The 20354-nt window shown below is 60.0% G+C and overlaps 1 protein-coding gene across 4 annotated transcripts; it reads left to right on the top strand.

Annotated features, from left to right (window-relative positions):
- Positions 1–6: 6 nt before the first annotated feature.
- POU6F1 (POU class 6 homeobox 1) lies at positions 7–20092 on the top strand. Of its 4 annotated transcripts, XM_066207426.1 has the most exons (11): positions 977–1059; positions 1561–1655; positions 10631–10799; positions 11594–11688; positions 12311–12536; positions 14072–14253; positions 14856–14981; positions 15126–15389; positions 16986–17109; positions 17474–17645; positions 18510–20092. In XM_066207426.1, exons 2-11 carry the CDS (start codon positions 1602–1604, stop codon positions 18853–18855), a joined length of 1758 nt encoding a protein of 585 aa, XP_066063523.1. In that variant the 5' UTR covers positions 977–1059; positions 1561–1601; the 3' UTR covers positions 18856–20092. The 4 variants fall into 4 exon arrangements, with proteins under 4 accessions (XP_066063521.1, XP_066063525.1, XP_066063523.1 ...); XM_066207424.1 differs by lacking the exon at positions 14856–14981 and having other exon boundaries at positions 7–1059; positions 1596–1655; XM_066207425.1 differs by lacking the exons at positions 977–1059; positions 1561–1655 and adding an exon at positions 8964–9923.
- Positions 20093–20354: the final 262 nt, after the last annotated feature.

The raw sequence follows: 20354 nt of genomic DNA, 5'->3' as shown, positions 1-20354 counted from the left end.
GCATCCGGCCTGGAATTACGAATGTCTGATTAATTGTCTCATTAATTAGTCCTCCCCGCCCCCCTTTCCCTCCCGGGTTATTTGTGTCTCCTCCCACCAGCAGCAGGGAGAGAAATCCAAGGATCTGGGGGATCCTGTGCGCTGCTCAGCCTTTTGCTGCCCCGGTGGAGCTGGAATGAATCCAGTTTGGCTGCTTGGCTGGGGATGGATAACGGGGAGGTTTTGTGTTCCTTGTGTCGCCAGAGCCCCGGAAAAGCCCACGCATCCCGGAGCTTTCCCGTTCCTTCTGTCGGAGTCGCCTTTTCCCGAAGCACCTCCATCCCTTGGGAGTGGGGAGGGTGGAAGGGCGGGTCCTGGGGCTCCTGGTGTTTTTGGGGAGCAGCCAGAGCTCGGCACGGGAACAGCTCCGGGTTTTGTGTCCCTCCAGGCCAAATCCAGGGACCCCAAAACTCGGAGGAGCCCAGGGAGCCACAGCCCCAAAACCAGGAGAGACAGAGCACAGACACCCCAAAACCCGGAGAACCAGAGCCTGGACACCCCAAAACCTGCAGAGCCAGAGCCCGGACACCCCAAAACCCCGAGAACCAGAGCCCGGACACCCCAAAACCCCGAGAACCAGAGCCTGGACTCCCCAAAACCTGCAGAGCCAGAGCCCGGACACCCCAAAACCCCGAGAACCAGAGCCCGGACACCCCAAAACCCCGAGAACCAGAGCCCGGACACCCCAAAACCCGGAGAACCAGAGCCCGGACACCCCAAAACCTGCAGAGCCAGAGCCCGGAAACCCCAAAACCCCGAGAACCAGAGCCCGGACACCCCAAAACCTGCAGAGCCAGAGCCTGGACACCCCAAAACCTGCAGAGCCAGAGCCTGGACACCCCTAAATCCGGAGAGCCAGAGCCCAGAATTCCCGAGAGCTGCACCAGGACACCAGAGACTCGGAGCCCTGAAATCCAGAGACCCCAGAACCCCGGGAGCCCCCAGCCCCATCAGCCCATCCCGGGGGGCAGGAGCCCCGCGTCCGGCCGGGAGGGTCCCTCAGCCCAGAGCAAACAGTGGGTGAGTGCCTGGGAGCCCCGGGATCCCGGGGGATTCCCTTCCTGTGCCCCTTTTCCCTCCCATTTGGGGTCCCCGTTTGGCCTCAGCCCGTCTGAAGGTGGGGGGGGAGGTGGGAAGGGATGGAGATCCCACCTGGAGGGGGGAGGAGCAGGAGCTTCCCCACCTTTTCCAGCCTCAGGTGTGGGAAGAAGCTGCCGCAGGGTTTTGGGATGTCACTCAGGGGCTCCCTGGGGCAGGTGAATTCCACCTGGGGGTGAATCCAGAGCCCTCCCCCACCGTGATTCCTGTCACCTGCTGTGTCCCCAACAATTTGGACACCCTCAGGAAGCAGCAGGGACTCGGGAGGGCGGCCGGGTGTCACCTGGAGCTTTGGGGACCTGCTTTGGGCCCCAGGGAGGTGCTTTCACCTGGCCCATCCCCGGTTTTTAAGGTTTCAAAGGGGCTGAGAGGACCTCCAGGACCTGCCAGGCGGTGACAGCCCCTCCTTGTCCCCTCCTGCAGCATGTGGCAGGTGTGACCCTGCCCACCTGTGCCAGGTCACCATGGAGCCGTGCCCGGGGCAGCCCCAGGAGGCTCTGCTGACAGTCAACGAGCAGGTACGACCCCCCCCTGCCCCCCCAAAATCGGCCCGGGGGGCGGGACACACCCACCCCTGTGCCCTGGGCGGGGCTGGGACACCTGTAGAGAATTGGAGGGGCTCACCTGGCCCTGTGGCACACCTGTGGGGCTGGAGGGGACGCTGCAGGTGTGGGGCGGTGGCTGTGCTTTGGGATGCTGTGGATGTGGGGGTGCTGCAGGTGTGGGGCTACCAGCTCGATGGGTTAGTACAGGCTCAGGTAGAACAGCCAGGTTTAATTGATCATTAATTAATCCCCCCTGGGGGGAGTTGTTCTCTCTCTGATGGAGCACTGGGGTCACCCCCAGCCCTCGGGGAAGGGCCCAGAAATGGGTCTGGGGGCGCTTTGGGGGCTCTGGGGGTTCCTGGCCCTGCTGGGACCCCCACATTCCCTCCGGGAGCTGAGCCAGCCCTGCCCTGGCAGAGCAGGGAACGTCCCCCCCCAAACCTCATTTGCTCTTCCAGGACCCCATTTTCCTTTTCATGGCCCCATTTACCCCACAGGACATCACCGACCGTTTCAGAACCCCCTTTTTCCTTTTACACGTTACATTTACCCTTCCAGGACCCCTCTTACCCTTAAAAACCCACTTAGCCTTCCAGGACCCCATTTACCCCTTCAGGGCCACACTCGGGAGTAGGAATGTCCCTTTAGAAACTCATTTACCCTTCCAGGACCCCATTTACTCCCTGAGGATCCTGTTTCTCTTCCAGGACCCCATTAACCCCTTCAGGGCCACACTCAGGAGTGGGAGTGTCCCTTCAGGACCCCATTAACCCTTCCAGGACCTCATTTATTCCCCGAGGATCCTCTTTTCTCTTCCAGGACCCCATTTACCCCTTCAGGGTGTGAAAAACAAGGTTCACTTTCTTAGTAAAATTTCTAAGTTTAATTAAATTTATTTTTTTAAAAAAGGAGACAATTAGGAGAGAGCCCAGCAGTGATAGCTGATGGCCCGGGGGGGCCTGGCAGACAGCACCCCCTGACTCAGCAAACACTGCTTTAAATGTACCAGACTATTACGTATTCAAAAGACCCTAATGGGTTATTCCAACGTTCCTTTAAGTTTAGATATTCTCTTGGTTTTAAACCCCCCCCCAGCCCGCCCCATTTCACCGATTTAACATTTTATTACTCCTGGTAGATAAATCTCTTGGTCGTCTCGCGTCCCACTCCCTGATAACAGAGGATCAGTACATTCCTCCTTTGGAGCTTTGGGGTCTGTCCTCGTTATCTTCATCCAGATCATCCAAAACGGGGGGAGATTCCCCATTATCTCTCCTGTTCTTCTGGGTTTAGCTACAAAAAGCATCTTCCATCGCACAGTTTCCATTTTAACATTGTGCTACAACCTAAAATGAATATTTACGCTCATCACTCCACCATTTCCGAGCCCTGGAAACGGCAGAAAGCAAAAGGAACCGTGACACATATGATGTGATACAATATGATACGTTTCGTATTCACTTTGATACGTGGGAAAAGCCAACTTGATAAGATGTATATATCAAAGTGGACGGGAGATGCTCCAGAGCCGCAGCAGTCTTGAAAAACACCAAACCAGGAGGCGATGGCAATTCCATTCCCGCTCACCTGTGAGGCCCCAGGACAGGCAAACCGGGAGCCTGGGCTCCGTTCTTCGAGCCTTGCTTAGCCTGGAACGTTCTCTGCTCTGCTCAGGGACGTCCCGCTGCTCTGCAGGGCTGGTGGCCTTGCCCTGGTGCCACGGCCCGGCCCTGCAGGCACATTTCACTCCCCAGGCTCCTTTGGCTGCGGATCCAGAGCAAAGTGCTTTTGTAGGGCCGGGTTTGGGAGCTGCTGGACCTGGGGTTTCGTTCCCCCAGGCACAGCCAGGTCAGTGTTTGCAGGCAGGTACAGCCCAGGGGATGTTTTCCAGAATAAAGGACAAATGTGTTCTCTGGCACTGGAAACACTTCCATGTCCCCCCCCCGTCAGGATTCCTTGGATTCCATGCACAGGCCATTGGGATCCAGCCCTTTCCCTGCACCTCCTGTTCTGTGCTGAGGTAAGATAAAGTCACAAACGCTGCCAGCACACCTGGTGGGAGCCCCGGCATTCCCTCGGATCCAGCCCCGGCAGGTGTGGGCAGCTGGGAAGGGATTTTCCCATCCCGACACCCCCACGCTGTTCCTGGTGGAATATTTGGCTGGTCACCTCAGGGAGCTTCCTGTGCCTTGTCCCTGGAATTCCAGCCCCTGGCTGGTGGGAATGGGCACAGGACAGCCCCGTCCATCCCTGGGAGCCATCAGGTGTGACCTCTGGAGACGTCCCCAGCTGGGATAGCCCAGCGTGTCCTGGATGAAAGTTCTTGGATTGGGATGATCCAACGTGTCCTGGATAACAGTTCCCAGCTCCAAGACATTCCAGGTTTCTGCGGGCTCAGCTCACCTTCCCCTACTGCCAGAAAAGTGGGATAAATCAAACTCTGACCCTATTTTTAGTCCTAGAAAACGGCCCTGCTTTACTCACCCCAGCACACACCTCCAAAACTTTTCACCATTTCTACATTTTGGCAAAGAAATTCCCGCCCGTTAGCTATAAATCACAGGACTGCCATTAATTAGCAGTTTGTCCTCTGTTGGTTATTGATCTCCCGTGCTGATCAGTTCCCGTTTTCAGTCTCTTCGTCGCCTTTTTCCCAGCTCGGGAGTTTCGGTTCAGCTGTGGGCTGTCTGTGTCTCCTCTTTATCTCTGGGCTCTGCAGAATGTCCTTGTGCTCTCTAAATCCTGCATTCCTCACGTCCAATTCCAGCAAAAACATCTCCCTCTCCCAGGCTTTTGTTTATTGAGAAGCGCCGAGGTTGGTTCAGCAAAACTCCGAAGTTCCAGCGATTTTCCCGAACTGGGCTCCCAAAATAGCAGCTGGTGACAAACCTCGCTGAGGGCTGGCTGCAGTGGAACGTGGCACTGCTTGTGACTATTGAAAGCCATTAATTAGGAAAGCTAATTAAAACAATTAATTAGGAAAGTTACATCGTTTGCAAGACGGAGGCACGGTTTGTAAATGGTTCAGGAAGGGTTGGGTGGGAGCTGGGAAGAGATTTCCTCGTGTTTGATCCCTGTTCCCTTTGCAGTCCTGTCCCTCCTCCTGCTCTGGGATGGGCCTTTGGGACATTTTCTTGTGGTTTTGTCGAGGTTGTTTCATTCCCTCGTTCATATCGCTGAAAAAATCAGCCAAATCATCGCAACTCTAAAGCCATCCAAGGCAAAACTGATAAAAATTCCTTCAGCTGGATGATTCCAAATCTTCATTAGTGCTTGTACCAACTCCGAGGTTTAATTTGGTTCAATTCCCTGACCTTCAATTAGTTGAGACAAATTTATACATAAGTTAAACGTACATTTAACCCGAGAGAAAAATAAAAACTTTTCTCACACCATTAGGTTTTTTCCTAGTAAAAAGAAAAAAGACAAAATCAACTTAGGAAAAAAGCAAATTGACAGCACGTACAACAGCCTGCTTTAGATAATCCCGGTAATATTTAGTTGCCCAACAAGCAGCTCACGATAAAAACAAATCAACAGTTATTATTAAATTGGTAATACTGAGGGTTATTTTGGGGACTGTTAAAAGTCTCATTGGTCCCAGTCCCACACGGCTCGATCAGGTCCAAAAAAAGGGAAAATTCCTCGATCAGGTCCTATAAAGAGGGAAAATTCCTCGATCGGGTCCTATAAAAAGGGAAAATTCCTCAATCAGCTCCTATAAAGAGGGAAAATTCCTCGATCAGGTCCTATAAAAAGGGACAATTCAGTCTAGGATGGGCCAGTTATTAAAAAGCAGGAAAGGTCCATCGGGTGTGGATTCAATTCCCAGCTCCTTTCCTCCCCTGGCTGCCCCAGGGTGAACTCTGGCATTGGTCACTCGGGTGGAAGGGGCAGAGTGACCACCCCAAACCCTGGGATCAGCCCTCCCAGTAAAGCCAGTGCCCTCCCCTCCGGGGACTGGTGGCACTGGTCAGCCCAGGCTGCTGGTGGGGCTGGGCGGGGGGTGTCAGACCACCCCCGGCGCCCGAGGACCTTGTGGAAATCTCATCCCTTGGCTCCAGGAATTCTGATTTTCCCTCTTTTCCCTCTGCTCTGAGGGCAGCACCACCCCCCCCCCACGGCACTGCCCGGGCTCTGCCGCGTTCGTGTCCTGCAGGAATTGCAATTCCAGCACCCCTGGGTGGGGCAGGGGTGCTCAGAGCCCAGCGCAGGTGCAGGAGAGTGACCATTGGTGACAGGGGCAGTGACCACTGAGTGACCCTCAAAGGGTCACTGAGGGTTGGTCAGTGTCCTGCTGCCCACGGACCCTCCCTGAGGGTCAGCTGGACTCTGTGCCAGGGGAAACCTCATGGCAGGTCTGGGTCACACCAGGAACCCCAACGCCGGACCTCACTGACCACTGCACCTCACTGACCACTGCACCCCACCCAAGGGACCCTCACTGACCACTGACCACTGCACCTCACTGACCACTGCACCTCACTGACCACTGCCCTCCACCCAAAGGACCCTCACTGACCACTGCACCTCACTGACCACTGCCCTCCACCCAAGGGACCCTCACTGACCACTGACCACTGCACCTCACTGACCACTGCCCTCCACCCAAGGGACCCTCACTGACCACTGCACCCCACCCAAGGGATCCTGGCATTGCCTGGCCAGCTCAGGGGGTTTAAGGGAGAGTTGGATTTAGGGAAAGAGTTGAATTGATTCTGAGTTTAGGGAAGAGTTAGATTTGCTCTTGGTTTAGGAGAGAGTTGGGTTTGCTCTGGTTTAGGGAAGGAGTTGGGTTTGCTCTGGGCCTTGCAGAGAAACAACCAGGATTCTCAGGAGGTTCAGGAACAGGTGATGGACCCTCCGAGGGTCAGTGCTTTTCTCCCCATTAACCCTCCCTGAGGGTCAGCTGGGCTTTCTCAGGGACAAAACCTCACAAAAGTCTGGGGGCACACCAGAGAACCTCCCACACCAGAGAACTTCTCACACCAGAGAACCTCCCACACCAGAGAACCTCCCACACCAGCAAACCTCTGTGTGGGCCTGCTGTGCCCAGGTCACACAGAGAGCAGAGAAATCAGAGCGGTGGGGAGCGCTGAAGGTCAGGCACCTCCCCAGCTGCCGGCACCTTCTGCTGGAGATTTCTGTCACTTCCTGTAGGAGCATCCGTGGACGGCAGGGAGAAGGAACTCTGCTGACCTGAGATATTCTAGAACACGTGGTTTTATTGCAAGGGGCGTGGGTGGAGAGGGCCTTGCCTTCAGCCACCGGCCTCGGCTGAAGGGAAGTCCCAGAGAGAGAGGGAGGAAGAGCAAGGGGGTGAGAGTTAAGAGAGCGAGAGAGCAGAGAATAGAGCTAGGAGGCGTGAGCAGAAAAGGAGCTAAGAGAGGAGCCGGGACAAGGGAGGAAGAAGTAAGAGATAAGAGAGGTAAGAGCAGAGCGAAGAGCTAAGAGAGGAGCGGGGATCAGAGCAGAAGTTAGAGAGCGAGGTCCTTCTTACAATGCATTATATCCCCTTTTGTGACGAATATTCTAATTTACAGTGACCAACCACTACAAGACACAAAATCCTATAGAATCTACATATAGCCTATAGGAACTACTACATTACCATGCCATGTTATGTTTTAAACTCTAAAAACTACTCTTCAGACTTTTCTGGTTTGCTACATTGACCTTTGGGTCCCTTAACCAGCAGAAAGGTGTTGTTCAATCAAAAAGGGATTCTCCTTCAGCTGGCCAGGCTGTTGTTTTCAGGTTATATAGTAAGTAAGACTCGGTGTCCTACAACTCAAAGCAAGTTTCCATCTCTATTTCGACTATAGGTTTCATATTTTCAGAATCTTTTGCTAAACAATCATATTTATAAGGTTTCCCTGATTCATCTTCCCCAACAACTTCCCCCCGTCCAAGCTTCTGTTACCCCATGGGAAAACCTCTGGATTTTCAGAGTGATCCTGTCCCTGGCACCAGTAAAACATTCCAGCCACCCAGGAAGCAAAGGAAACCCAGGGTGGTGTCAGTGGAGCCCTTGGGGTGAATTGGAGTGAAATGACATTGAATGATCTGGGTTCGTGAATATATAAATATAAATGTACACGTAGGATGGGGTTTAGAACAATTCGTGTGCAATGGGGAACAGGTTTGGAGCTGTTTGTGTTGTTCTCGTCTACGGTAATATGGAAACAAAACAAAAAATAACACAGGAAAATGTACAAGGGGGAGAAGGAAGGACGGAAGGAAGGAAGGAAGGAAGGAAGGAAGGAAGGGTTAAATATACATATTTTAAAGTTGGCTTTTCGCTAATATTAAGATGAATGCTGTATGTATATTGTTAAAATAACTTTGCTTTTATATCTGTTATTAACAGACCTCGGAAATAGTAGTGTGATAAATATGTATCTGTCATAGGTCAACACAGTTTGGTTTTTTTGGTCAATGGAATGTTAGACCATAGCACAATATTGAAATGGAGACTGTGTGATGTTGAAATGCTTTTATTCATGTGACTTAACTCAAAGAATGGTGAAAGCAAATAGGTGATTCCTCACATTCGTGGGTTATCCTGTCTGAGTGAAGATAACAGTGACAGAAACCAGAACCCCAAAGGAAGAATTTATTGACTCTCCATTATCAGGGAGGGTAAAAAAAAAACAACAGGATGAAACCATGAGGAGCAATAAAACGTATTGAGTTAATCTTCAAGATGGCATGGAGACAAGTCAAAGGTTAAAACCAAGCAAAAGAACGTCTAAACTCAAAGGAATGTTTGAATAATGCATAATAATCTGTGAATATGCAACAGGCTGATTGAAAAAAATATTAAAAGGGTGTTTCCAAGATAGTGAGTGTGCCCCTGGCTGAGTGCCGAGCACCTGGCCCTCCTTTTTTCGTTGTTTAACCCATTGCTTTGTGTCTCCTATTGTCTTTTTATTAAACTTTTAAAATTTTACCAAGAAAGTGAACCACGTTTTTCACAGGTGAACACCCAGGAGCCTCCTGGGAGGAGTTGTTCCCTCTCTGATGGAGCACTGGGGTCACCCCCAGCCCTCGGGGGAGGGCCCAGAAATGGGTCTGGGGGCGCTTTGGGGGCTCTGGGGGTTCCTGGCCCTGCTGGGACGCCCACATTCCCTCCAGGGGCTGAGCCTGCCCTGCCCCAGCAGGACAGGGAACGTCCCTCGGGAATGGGAATGGCCTCGGGAATGGGAATTGTGAGAAACGAGGTTCACTCTCCTGGTAAAATTTACAAGTTTAATGAAGGACAAGAAGAGCCGAAGACAATGAAGCAAATTTTAACGGCCCAGTGCTTGGCATTCCGCCGGGAGCACACCTGCTGTTTTGGAGACACCCTGTACATACCTTTCCTATCGCATCAGCCTGTTCATACGCAAGTTTACATATTGAAATGTCATATTTTCATATTTAATTCTCATGTTTTCATATTTAAATTTCATCTTTTCCGTTTTTTAAAAAATTTTTGCGTATTTAAATATTCATAAGCAATTACGCATATTTAAACTTTTCCCCAAAGATATGTGCACGTTCCAGGCACTGTTTGGCGTGGCCCCTCCTCGGGTCCGCCTTTCCAGGGCATGCTCCTTTCTTGGCTGTGGTTTCGGTCCGTTCTCTTTATCACCTCCAGTCTGGGTCTCGGTCCGCACTTTCTGCACATGGCAGGTGCTGATAGTTGCGTTATCGGCAGCAGGGTCTTCATCACCCGTTCTCTGGATGTTATCCAGCCCAGCAGGCAGGTCAATTCCGGCCAGAACTACCCCGGCTATTTCACTGCTACGTCTGAGTTTAGTTAATAGCAGAAATAAAACCCGTGTCCTTACAGCAAAGTGACTTTAACGTTAGGCGTACGGCATCCGTTTTAATATTCGCGAAAAGCCGAGGCTAAAATACGTATTTATAACAGGAAGAGTCCAACTCCAAGGGTCCGCTCCCTCCGAGAGTGCGAATGTCCCAACGCCTCCGGGGGAGGGTCTGGGGCTGCGCTTGTAAAAGGCAGGAGCTGCCTGATAAAAAGCGCTGTCCGGGAGGATGAGAAGCCCAATCCCGCCCCCGCAGGGGCTGCTCCTCACCGCCTTGTCCCTTCTGTGGCTCAAACCCCACGCGAACCGCTCCGCTCGTCCCCGGGCCGGGCAGGGGGGGCCCAGCGGCCCCGGCCCAGCGGCGCCGGCCATGGCCGCGGGCTTCGGCTCCTTCACCGTGTACGTGCCGGTCCCTGCCACGCTCCAGGTACGGGGGGCGGCTCTGAGGCTGCTGCGGGTGTGCGGAGTTCTCCAGGGTTTGGGGGTGCTGTAGGTTTGGGGCTCCCCGCTATGTTTGGGGGTGCTGTAGGTTCGCAGAGTTCTCTAGGGTTGGGGTGCTGTAGGTTTGGGGCTCCCGGCCTTGGGGCTGCTCTAGGTTCGCAGGGTTCTGTAGGTTTGGGGGTGCTGTAGGTTTGGGGCTCCCCGCTATGTTTGGGGCTGCTCTAGGTTCGCAGAGTTCTCTAGGGTTGGGGTGCTGTAGGTTTGGGGCTCCCCGCTATGTTTGGGGCTGCTCTAGGTTCGCAGGGTTCTGTAGGTTTGTGGGTGCCGGCTCTGTTTGGGAGTGCTGTAGGTTGGGGGGTGCCGGCTGTTTGTGGGTGCCGCAGCTTTGGGGGTGCTGCGGGTAAGGGTGTGCTTTAGGTGTGGGGGTGCTGTAAATGTGGGGGCGCCGCGACCACTGGCAGCGTTTCTCCTGGCCAAGGTCTCACCCGGGGGTGCCCCTGGATTGGGGTGCTGACAGCGAAGCACTGAGGTGTTAGGGGGCTGGGACCCCCACACCCGTCCGTCCGTCCCTCCTCCAGGGTCCAGGTGGGCTCTGCACCCCAAAACAGCCCCCCCCGGGATGCAGGGGGGGGGCCCTGGGGGACACGGCGGCGGGGTGACACCCCTTGAGCTGATCTTGGGGTTCCTTTGCAGGTTATTGTCATGTCCAGCCACGAGACCATCCGGGTGCTGGAGGTGGGGGTGGACGGGGACCCCAAAACGGCCGCGGAGGGAGCAGGGGGGTCCCCGGCACCGCGGGGCCCCCCAGCTGTGGAGGACGCTCCCTCCAGCACCCCGAGCTCGTCCGGCGGGGAGGCGGCAGGTGAGAGACCCCCCCGCCCCCCCTGCCCGGGATCGTTCCCGGGGGTTCTCCCGGGTCTCCCCTTCCCGGGATCGTTCCCGGTGGTTCTCCCGGGTCTCTCCTTCCCGGGATCGTTCCCGGGGGTTCTCCCGGGTCTCTCCTTCCCGGGATTGTTCCCGGTGGTTCTCCCGGGTCTCTCCTTCCCGGGATCGTTCCCGGGGGGTTCTCCCGGGTCTCCCCTTCCCGGGATGGTTCCCCGCGGTTCTCCCGGGTCTCCCCTTCCCGGGATCGTTCCCGGGGGTTCTCCCGGGTCTCTCCTTCCCGGGATGGTTCCCCGCGGTTATCCCGGGTCTCCCCTTCCCGGGATGGTTCCCAGGTCCCTCCCTGGGAGCAGAGGGGGTGTCTGGGTTGTGTCACCTGTGTCCCTTGGGCTGCTCCGCGGTCCTGCTGCAGGTCCTCCCCTGGCTCCTCCCCGGTAACTCACGTTTTGGGGAGATCCCACTTGGTTCCTCGCTGGTTTCTGGCCAGCGCCCCAAATCCTCCCGCAGGTGTATCCCAAATCCACCCCCACCTGTCACCTGTCCCGTCTCCCATCGTCTCTCCTGCCGGGGGGGAGGGGAGGAGGCCGCACCTGGGGGACGGGGGATGGTCACCGCGCTGGTCACACTGTGACTGACCCAAGTCACTGCCCCTCCTGCGTCCCCTCCCCGGGCAGTGACCCCCCCCGACCACACCTGTGGGAAGGTGTTCACTCCCTGGGAGTGCAGAATTTGGGTGCCCCCCTCCCTCCTCACCCCCTCCTGTTTCTCCCCCAGATAAAGCCAAAGCAGCGTCGCCCACTCCCGTCCCCTCGAGCCACGCCCCGAGCCAGCCCGGCGTGACACACCTGGCCGTGCAGGCCACCCCACAGGTAACTGTCCCCCGGGGCTGGGGGGCCAGGGGGGACCCCGGGGGAGGTGTCCGCAGAGAGGGGGTGGCCAGGTGAGGGGACCCCTTTTGTCCCCCCACTGAGGGGTCTCCACAGAGCTGGGGGGGGGGGGGGGGAAGGGAGGCCCCAGGTGCCCCTCGTGTCTCTATGGAGAAGGCGTTCCCTGTACGGGGAATCCCCTCTGTGCCCCCCACCCCTCACAGAGCGGGAGTCAGCAGTAGGGGGGACCCCCCTTTATGCCCTCCAGCAGGGGGGCATCTCCACACCCCCCCAGTGCCCCCCAGCTAGCAGAGCTCCCCCCATCTCCCCACGGAGAGGGGTTCACAGGTCAGGGGGGCTCCCCTTTGCCTTCCCCCCCCCCCCCCCAGAGGTTCACCAGGGAGCCCCCCGGGATCCCCCTTCCCCCAGGGGTTCCCCAGGCAGGGGGGCTCCTCCTATGCCCCCCCCCATCCCCCCAAAGAGGGATTCCCCGGGGAGCTCCCCCTTTGCCCCCTCCCCCCGAGGGGTGTCCCAGGCCGGGCGGGGCGGGCCCCGTGGGGGTTTCCCTGATGCTGAGCAGGGCGTTGATTTGTGTTTCTCTTTCAAATCTCATTTATCTCCGCAGGTGTTGGCTCAGGAAAGCTTAGCCACAGGTGTGACAGGAGTAATGGTTCCAGCAGGGACAGTTACTCAACCTCTTCTTATCCCCATCAGTATTGCAGGTCAGGTGACAGGCCAGCAGGCGCTGGCCCTGGTGACAATTCCCACAGCAACGCTCGCCGCGCTCCCGGGACTGACGCCGGCGGCACCTGCGGGGGCGATTTTCAAACCGCCCGTAGCCAATCTGACAGGTAACCGCAGGTAACCGCGCCCCTGCCCCGCCCGCCCGGACACCTGGGAGCGGAAACGGGCTGCCGCCGGGGAGTTTGAGTGCAAAAGGTGCAGATTTGGGGCTCCGGCTGTGGCTGCAGGAGGGCTCTGAAATGGGCTTGACTTCGGGGGATTGGAGTAGAAAAGGTCTTGATTTGGGGCTCCAGGTGCGGCACCTGGTGTAGATTTGGGGCTCCAGGTGAGGCACCTGGTGTAGATTTGGGCCTCCAGGTGCGGCCCCTGGCTGGAACTGTGCAGGTTGGAGCTCCCTTTGCCCCCTCCCCAACTCATCCTCAGCCCAAATCTAGTCCATCCGTGGGCTTCAAGGTGAGGGGTTTCAGGGTCAAAGGTGTAGATTTGGGGGTTTCAGGGTCAAAGGTGGAGATTTGGGAGTTTCAGGGTCAAAGGTGGAGATTTGGGGCTTTCAGTGTAGATTTAGGATTGCAGGTGCAGCACCTGCCGCAGGAGCGTTCCGAAATGGGCTTGAATTTGGCAGATTGGAGACTAAAAGGTGCAAATTCGGAGCTCCAGGTGTGTGGTACCTGGCTGAAACAGGTGACCTTGGGGCTCTCTTTGTCCCCCTCCTTAATTCATCCTGCCCCAGCTCAGCCACAGCCCAGGTCGTGTTCACCTGCAGGGGTCTGAATTGGGCTTGAATTTGGGGAATCAGAGTAGGAAAGGTGTAGGTTTGAGGCTCCAGGTGCAGATTTGGGGCTCCAGGTGCGGGACCAGGTGCATATTTGGGGCTCCAGGTGCAGATTTGGGGCTCCAGGTGCGGGACCAGGTGCAGATTTGGGGCTCCAGGTGCAGATTTGGGGCTCCAGGTGCGGGACCAGGTGCAGATTTGGGGCTCCAGGTGCAGATTTGGGGCTCCAGGTGCGGGACCAGGTGCAGATTTGGGGCTCCAGGTGCAGATTTGGGGCTCCAGGTGCGGCTCCAGGTGCAGATTTGGGGCTCCAGGTGCAGATTTGGGGCTCCAGGTGGAGCACCAGGTGAAGATTTGGTGCTCCAGGTGCAGATTTGAGGCTCCAGGTGCAGATTTGGGGCTCCAGGTGCAGATTTGGGGCTCCAGGTGCAGCACCAGGTGAAGATTTGGGGCTCCAGGTGCAGATTTGAGGCTCCAGGTGCAGATTTGGGGCTCCAGGTGCGGCTCCAGGTGCAGATTTGGGGCTCCAGGTGCAGATTTGGGGCTCCAGGTGCGGCTCCAGGTGCAGATTTGGGGCTCCAGGTGGAGCACCAGGTGCAGCAGGCGAGGGGGGAGACCTGCAGGTGGGACAGTGTGGGGGGATCGACCTCAACTCACCGAGGCTCTTACAGACCCCGCACCTGTGCCAGGCGTGTCCGGGGAGATTTTGGGTTCCCCCAGGGGCGCCCCCCCGCCCTGTGCTGCAGCAGCACCTGGTTTAGGTGAGGCCCCGCCCCCGGTGGCGGGAGGGGCCGGGCCGGGCGGGGGAGGGGACACGGGCGCGGTGTCCCCCGGTGCCAGCCCACTCACGGTGTCTCCGTCTCTCCGCAGCCGCCGCCGTGCTCAGCCCCGCCATCCCGGCCATCCCGGCGGTCCCGGCGCCGCGGCCGCCCCCGCCGCCCCCGGGGCAGCCCCCGCTGCTGCCCCAGCCCCCCCCGGCGCCCACCCCCCCAAAGGACCCCCCGATGTCCGCGCAGCCCCAGATCACCGGACTGGCCTTTAACCCCGGCATAGTAAGGACTGATCCCGCCCCATCCCGGCGCCCAGCGCTCGCGGGGAGCCCCGGGAATGCCAGGGCCACGAGCCTGCCTCGGGTTCCACGCGGGGAGTGGTGACCTCAGTGTCCCTGCAGAGGATCCCTGCCTCGAGTTCCCGGGACGACATCCCGGTCTGTTTCCCAGCTGGGATCCCTGCCTCAGTTTCCCCAGACACAATCCCAGGCTCAGTTTCCTTGTGCACGGCCCCAGCCTGGTTTTTACGTGCAAGATCCTGGCCTCAGTTTCCTTGGGCACGATCCCAGCCTCAGTTTCTCCGGTGCAGGAGTCTGGCCTCAGTTTCCCGGGACAAAATCCCTGCCCCAGTTTCCCTGGGCAGGATTCCAGTCTCAGTTTCCCGGAAGAAAATATCAGCCTCAGTTTCCCCCCACACACACCATCCCTGCCTCAGTTTCCCCATCCCAAGCTGCGGCTCTGCTCTGGGCAGCTCCCAGGCCGTGCATTTATGGATTTAGGGACCCCCGGGGACTCCAGTGGCCACGGGGGGGGATGGGGGGACAACCCGGGGGGGTCCCGGTGCCCCCCCCCGCCCCACCTCTGACCCCGTTTCCGTCCCACAGCTCACGGCGGCTCTGGGGGCGCAGCCACAGATCCTGGGCTCCCTCAGCGCCCCCCCCGTGATCGCCAACCCCCTCCCCAGCGTCCAGGGGATCCCGGGGCAGCTCCTGACCAACACGCAGGGCCAGGTACCGCGGGGTGGTCCCCTGTCCCCTGTCCCCCCCCGGGGTTGTGTCACCTGGGGCGGGGGTCCCGGCTGCTCCCGGTGTTGTGTCCCCCCCGCAGGGCGGGTGTTTTGGGGTCCGCCAGCTCTGTCTCCCCCCCTCCGCCAGGTGATCGGCACCCTGCCGTGGGTCGTGGCCCCCCCCGGGGTGGCGGCGGCCGCGCCCGCGCCGGCCCCGCCCAGCCTGCAGGTGACACCGGTGACACCGCAGCTGCTGCTCAACGCGCAGGGTCAGGTCATCGCCACGCTGGCCACGGGGGCCACGCTGGCCACGGGGGCCACGCTGACCACGGCGGCCACGCTGGCCACCGCCCCCCCCGCGCCCGCCCCCGGCAAGAAAAACGGGCCCACCGAGCCCCCCATCAAGAGTGAGGTGAGCCCGCAGCCCTGAGACCCCCTGAGACCCCCTGAGCCCCTCCTGGGCCCCCGGGTCACCCTGAGACCCCCTGAGCCCCCCGGGTCACCCTGAGACCCCCTGAGCCCCCCCTGAGCCCCCCGGGTCACCCTGAGACCCCCTGAGCCCCCGGGTCACTCTGAGACCCCCTGAGCCCTCCGAGTCACCCTGAGTCCCCACCAAGAGTGACCCCAACCCCCTGAGCCCCCCCAAGGACAAGGGGACCCTCTGCACCTCGAGACCCCAAGCTCCGCCCCCCACCAGCGAGGTGGGTCACGGCTGGGGGGCCGTGGGGGCGGGGGGATAGCAGCGTCCCCAGCCAAGGGGCTTTGGGAGCAGGGGAGCAGCTTTGGGACCCCCCGTGTGCCTGTGGGACCCCCCGTGTGCCTTTGGGACCCCCGTGTGCCTGTGGGACCCCCGTGTGCCTGTGGGACCCCCCGTGTGCCTGTGGGACCCCCATATGCCTGTGGGACCCCCATGTGCCTTTGGGACCCCCATGTGCCTTTGGGACCCCCATGTGCCTTTGGGACCCCCCGTGTGCCTGTGGGACCCCCGTGTGCCTTTGGGACCCCCGTGTGCCTGTGGGACCCCCGTGTGCCTGTGGGACCCCCCGTGTGCCTGTGGGACCCCCGTGTGCCTTTGGGACCCCCGTGTGCCTGTGGGACCCCCGTGTGCCTGTGGGACCCCCCGTGTGCCTGTGGGACCCCCATGTGCCTGTGGGACCCCCATGTGCCTTTGGGACCCCCCGTGTGCCTTTGGGACCCCCCATGTGCCTGTGGGACCCCCATGTGCCTTTGGGACCCCCCGTGTGCCTTTGGGACCCTCCGTGTGCCTGTGGGACCCCCGTGTGCCTTTGGGACCCCCCATGTGCCTTTGGGACCCCCCGTGTGCCTGTGGGACCCCCCATGTGCCTTTGGGACCCCCATGTGCCTTTGGGACCCCCCGTGTGCCTGTGGGACCCCCGTGTGCCTTTGGGACCCCCCGTGTGCCTGTGGGACCCCCCATGTGCCTTTGGGACCCCCATGTGCCTTTGGGACCCCCCGTGTGCCTGTGGGACCCCCCATGTGCCTTTGGGACCCCCATGTGCCTTTGGGACCCCCCGTGTGTCTGTGGGACCCCCGTGTGCCTGTGGGACCCCCGTGTGCCTGTGGGACCCCCCATGTGCCTTTGGGACCCCCCGTGTGCCTTTGGGACCCGGCCACACGACCCTGGGGGAGACAGAAGCGCCTTTGGGACATGTCCAGGTGACTTTGGGATGCCACGTATGCTCCTGGGGCGCACCCACGTTATTTTGGGGGCACGTGAGCCCCGTTGGGACCCGGACAGGTGGGTTTAGGAGCCCACGAGCCCCTTGGGGACCCGGCTGCGTGGCTGTGGGGACACGTGAGCACCTTTGGGTCCTTGGCCAGGTGGCTTTGGGACCCCAGGAGCAGCCCCAAGCCCGGCCCCTCCCGCCCCGGCGCCGTCCCGTGGCCACCCCGGCCCCGTCCCGGTGGCCCCAGCTCTCCCAGTGGGCTGTGCCCCGCACGGAGCGGAGCTGCCCGGGCCCCCCGGTCACCCCCAGGTCCCCCCCAGGTGCAGCCCATCCAGCCGGCCCCAGCCGGCGTGGGGACCAGCCCCACCCCCATGGCCAAGGTGTCGCCGTCCCCGGTGCCCATCGCCTGCTCCGAGCCCCCCACCGTGAGCCAGCTGGTGTCCAGTGAGTCGCTGGGAGCACCGGGACAGGGCTCGGGGGTCCCTGGGAATGGTCCGGGATCCACTGGGAACAGGGATGGCGGGAGCTGGGATCCTGTGGGAAGAGGGATAACGGGGGTCTAGAGTCCCTGGGCAGAGGAAAAATGGGAAGTGGGATAACAGGGCCTGAGCTCTTCTGGGATCAGCAGTGCCAGGGAAGCACGGGGGAGAGGGAACGCTGTGGCTGGGGTCCTTGGGAAAAGGGATAACAAGGGCTGGCGTCCCTGGGAAGAGGGATGACAAGGTCTGGGATGGGTGGGAGGGGGATATCGGGCTGGGGTCCCTGCGCACGGGGACAATGGGGTTCACAGCCCCCCGTGCCCCCCCAGAGCCCCCTGCCCCGCCCAGCACGGAGGAGGACGGGATCAACCTGGAGGAAATCCGGGAATTCGCCAAGAACTTCAAACTGCGGCGCCTCTCGCTGGGGCTGACCCAGACCCAGGTGGGGCAGGCCCTGACGGCCACCGAGGGCCCCGCCTACAGCCAGTCGGCCATCTGCAGGTAATGTCACCTGTGGGGCCAGGTGTGGGGCCATCTGCAGGTAATGTCACCTGTGGGGCCAGGTGTGGGGCCATCTGCAGGTAATGTCACCTGTGGGGACAGAGAGAGGGCCATCTGCAGGTAATGTCACCTGTGGGGACAGGTGTGGGGCTATCTGCAGGTAATGTCACCTGTGGGGCCATCTGCAGGTAATGTCACCTGTGGGGACAGGTGTGGGGCCATCTGCAGGTAATGTCACCTGTAGGGACAGGGCCACCTGCAGGTAAACACTGTGGGGGTAGGACAGGTACATCTGCTAGGTAGAGGGAGCACAGGGACAGGGACAGGGCCATCTGCAGGTAAGGGGACACTTAGGGTGACAGGGGCCGGGTATGGGGCAGGCCCAGGGGCGGGTACAGGAGGAGGAAAGGGGAATGAGTGGAAAAGATGGAAAACTGGGGGAAAGGATGTCCCATGTCCCCACATCCCCTCAGCTTTGAGAAGCTGGACGTCGTCCCCAAGACATCCCCACCCAGTGTCCCCTGAGTGTCCCCTCTGTCCCTGTTGAGTGCCCCCGTGTCCCCCCTGAGTCTCCCCTGTGTCCCCGGGTTCAAGAAGCTGGACATTCCCCCGAGTGTCCCCTGTGTCCCCTGAGTGTCCCCGTGTCCCCACAGGTTCGTGAAGCTGGACATCCCCCCGAGTGTCCCCTGTGTCTCCCCTGAGTGTCCCCTGTGTCACCCCTGTGTCCCCCCCTGAGTGTCCCCGTGTCCCCGCAGGTTCGAGAAGCTGGACATCCCCCCCGAGTGTCCCGTGTGTCCCCCTGAGTGTCCCCTGAGTGTCCCCGTGTCCCCTGTGTCCCCTCTCAGTGTCCCCGTGTCCCCGCAGGTTCGAGAAGCTGGACATCACGCCCAAGAGCGCGCAGAAGCTGAAGCCGGTGCTGGAGAAGTGGCTGCGGGAGGCGGAGCAGCGGCAGCGGGAGGGGCAGCAGCACCTGCTGGAGTTCGTGGGGGGCGAGCCGGGCAAGAAGCGCAAACGCCGCACGTCCTTCACGCCGCAGGCGCTCGAGGCGCTCAACGCGCACTTCGAGCGCAACGCGCTGCCCACGGGCGCCGAGATCACCCGCATCGCGCAGGAGCTGCGCTACGAGCGGGAGGTGGTGCGCGTGTGGTTCTGCAATCGCCGCCAGACCCTCAAGAACACCAGCAAGCTGAACGTCTTCCACGTGCCCTGAGCCGCGCTGTCCCCCCGGCCTCCTGCCGTCAGCGCTTTGGCCGCCGGTGCTGTCCCTCCGCCGCCACGCCCGCGCCTGTGTCCGCACCGGCGTCTCCCGGTGCGCTAAACTGGGAGCGCTGGGAGCACCCCCCGTGTCCCACCGACCTGCAGCCATCGGCACCTCGGTTACTGGTTTTGTCCCTCTGCCACCATGCCCGTACCTGTGTCCAGGCACTCACCTGTGTCCACCCCCCACCCTGCCCCTCGGCGACTCCCACGTGCCCTCAACTGGGAGCACTGGGAGTTCCCCAGTGTGCCCCCAACCTCCTGCCATCAGCCACTGGTTCTGTCCCTGTGCCACCTGGTTCCTGGCACCATCCCCAGACCAATGTCCACCACCCCCAGACCTGTGTCCATCACCCCCAGACCTGTGTCCACCACCCCCAGACCAGTGTCCATCACCGCCAGACCAGTGTCCATCACCCCCAGACCTGTGTCCACCACCCCCAGACTAGTGTCCACCACCCCCAGACCAGTATCCATCACCCCCAGACCTGTGTCCACCACCCCCAGACCTGTGTCCGGTATTCAATGTCTTCCGCACCCTCCGAACTGGGAGCACTGGGAACATCCCAGTTCCCGGTCACGTCCCCCCTGACCGCCTGCCATCAGCACTTTGGCCATTGATTTGTCCCTTTGGCCACCCCTTTGTCCCCCTGCCCTGTACCTGTGCCCACCTGTGCCTGTGTGTGTCCTCCCGTTCCCTCCTCGTCACACGCGACCCGAGCGTGTTGATGTCGCAGCTCCGCCACCTGTGACACACGTGGTGACAGACCCTCTCCCCGCCCCGAGTGTCACACACCCACCCACCCGAAATCAGCGATTTCCATTTTTCGGGGTTTTGCCCTTTTCCCCGCGTTCCTGAGGCGATGTCACGGCTCACCAGGGGTGAACCCGAATTTATGTCGCCCCCACCTCGTGAGGGGCTTCTGGGGGTGATCCCCCCACCTTGGGGACGTCCCGTGGGTGGATTTTGGGGACATCACCCCCGGGTTTGGGGGGCGTGAACCCCAAAACAGAGGCAGCGCCCCTTCCCCACCTCCCCCTGCCCTGAGCCTGGGGGCTTCCAGCGCCCCCGGGGAGCGATGGGAGGGGGCGGTTTGGGGGCACGGGGGACACCGGGGCGCCCGCTGGGGCCGCGGCAGACTGATGCACTTGATGTAGTGGTGTGAAATAAACAGTATTTTTCTTTTTTCTTTTCCTTTTCCCCTTTTTCCAACATTTGTGGGGGGCGCTCCTTCCTCCTTCTCGCCCCCCCCCCCCCCGCCCCGGCTGAGGCGGGAGCGGGACTCGAACCCGCGGCCCCGCACGGAGCCGAGCGCCGCCCGCCGCCGCGGCCACGCCTCCCAGCCAATCCCCGAGCGCTCTGCCCGGCGCGGAGCTGTCTATTGGATACTATGGCCGCCCGTCACGTCGCGAAACGCGGTTCTATTGGCTGAGCGCGGCGGAGGGGCGGGG

The sequence above is a fragment of the Chamaea fasciata genome, unplaced genomic scaffold (assembly GCF_029207755.1).
Source record: "Chamaea fasciata isolate MVZ Bird 193981 ecotype frontalis unplaced genomic scaffold, bChaFas1.0.hap1 SCAF_41, whole genome shotgun sequence".
Lineage (NCBI taxonomy): Eukaryota > Metazoa > Chordata > Aves > Passeriformes > Sylviidae > Chamaea > Chamaea fasciata.
Note: the sequence above shows the minus strand (reverse complement) of the source record. Positions and strands in the feature narration are given on the sequence as shown.

Excerpts from the sequence above, each read along its gene's own strand:
- POU6F1 (XM_066207424.1), top strand. The coding sequence starts at position 205 with ATGGATAACGGGGAGGTTTTGTGTTCCTTGTGTCGCCAGAGCCCCGGA. Across the intron at positions 11,689-12,310 it reads CCGTGCAGGCCACCCCACAG|GTGTTGGCTCAGGAAAGCTT; the intron begins GTAACTGTCCCC and ends TTATCTCCGCAG. Across the intron at positions 14,254-15,125 it reads TGGCCTTTAACCCCGGCATA|GTGATCGGCACCCTGCCGTG; the intron begins GTAAGGACTGAT and ends CCCCTCCGCCAG.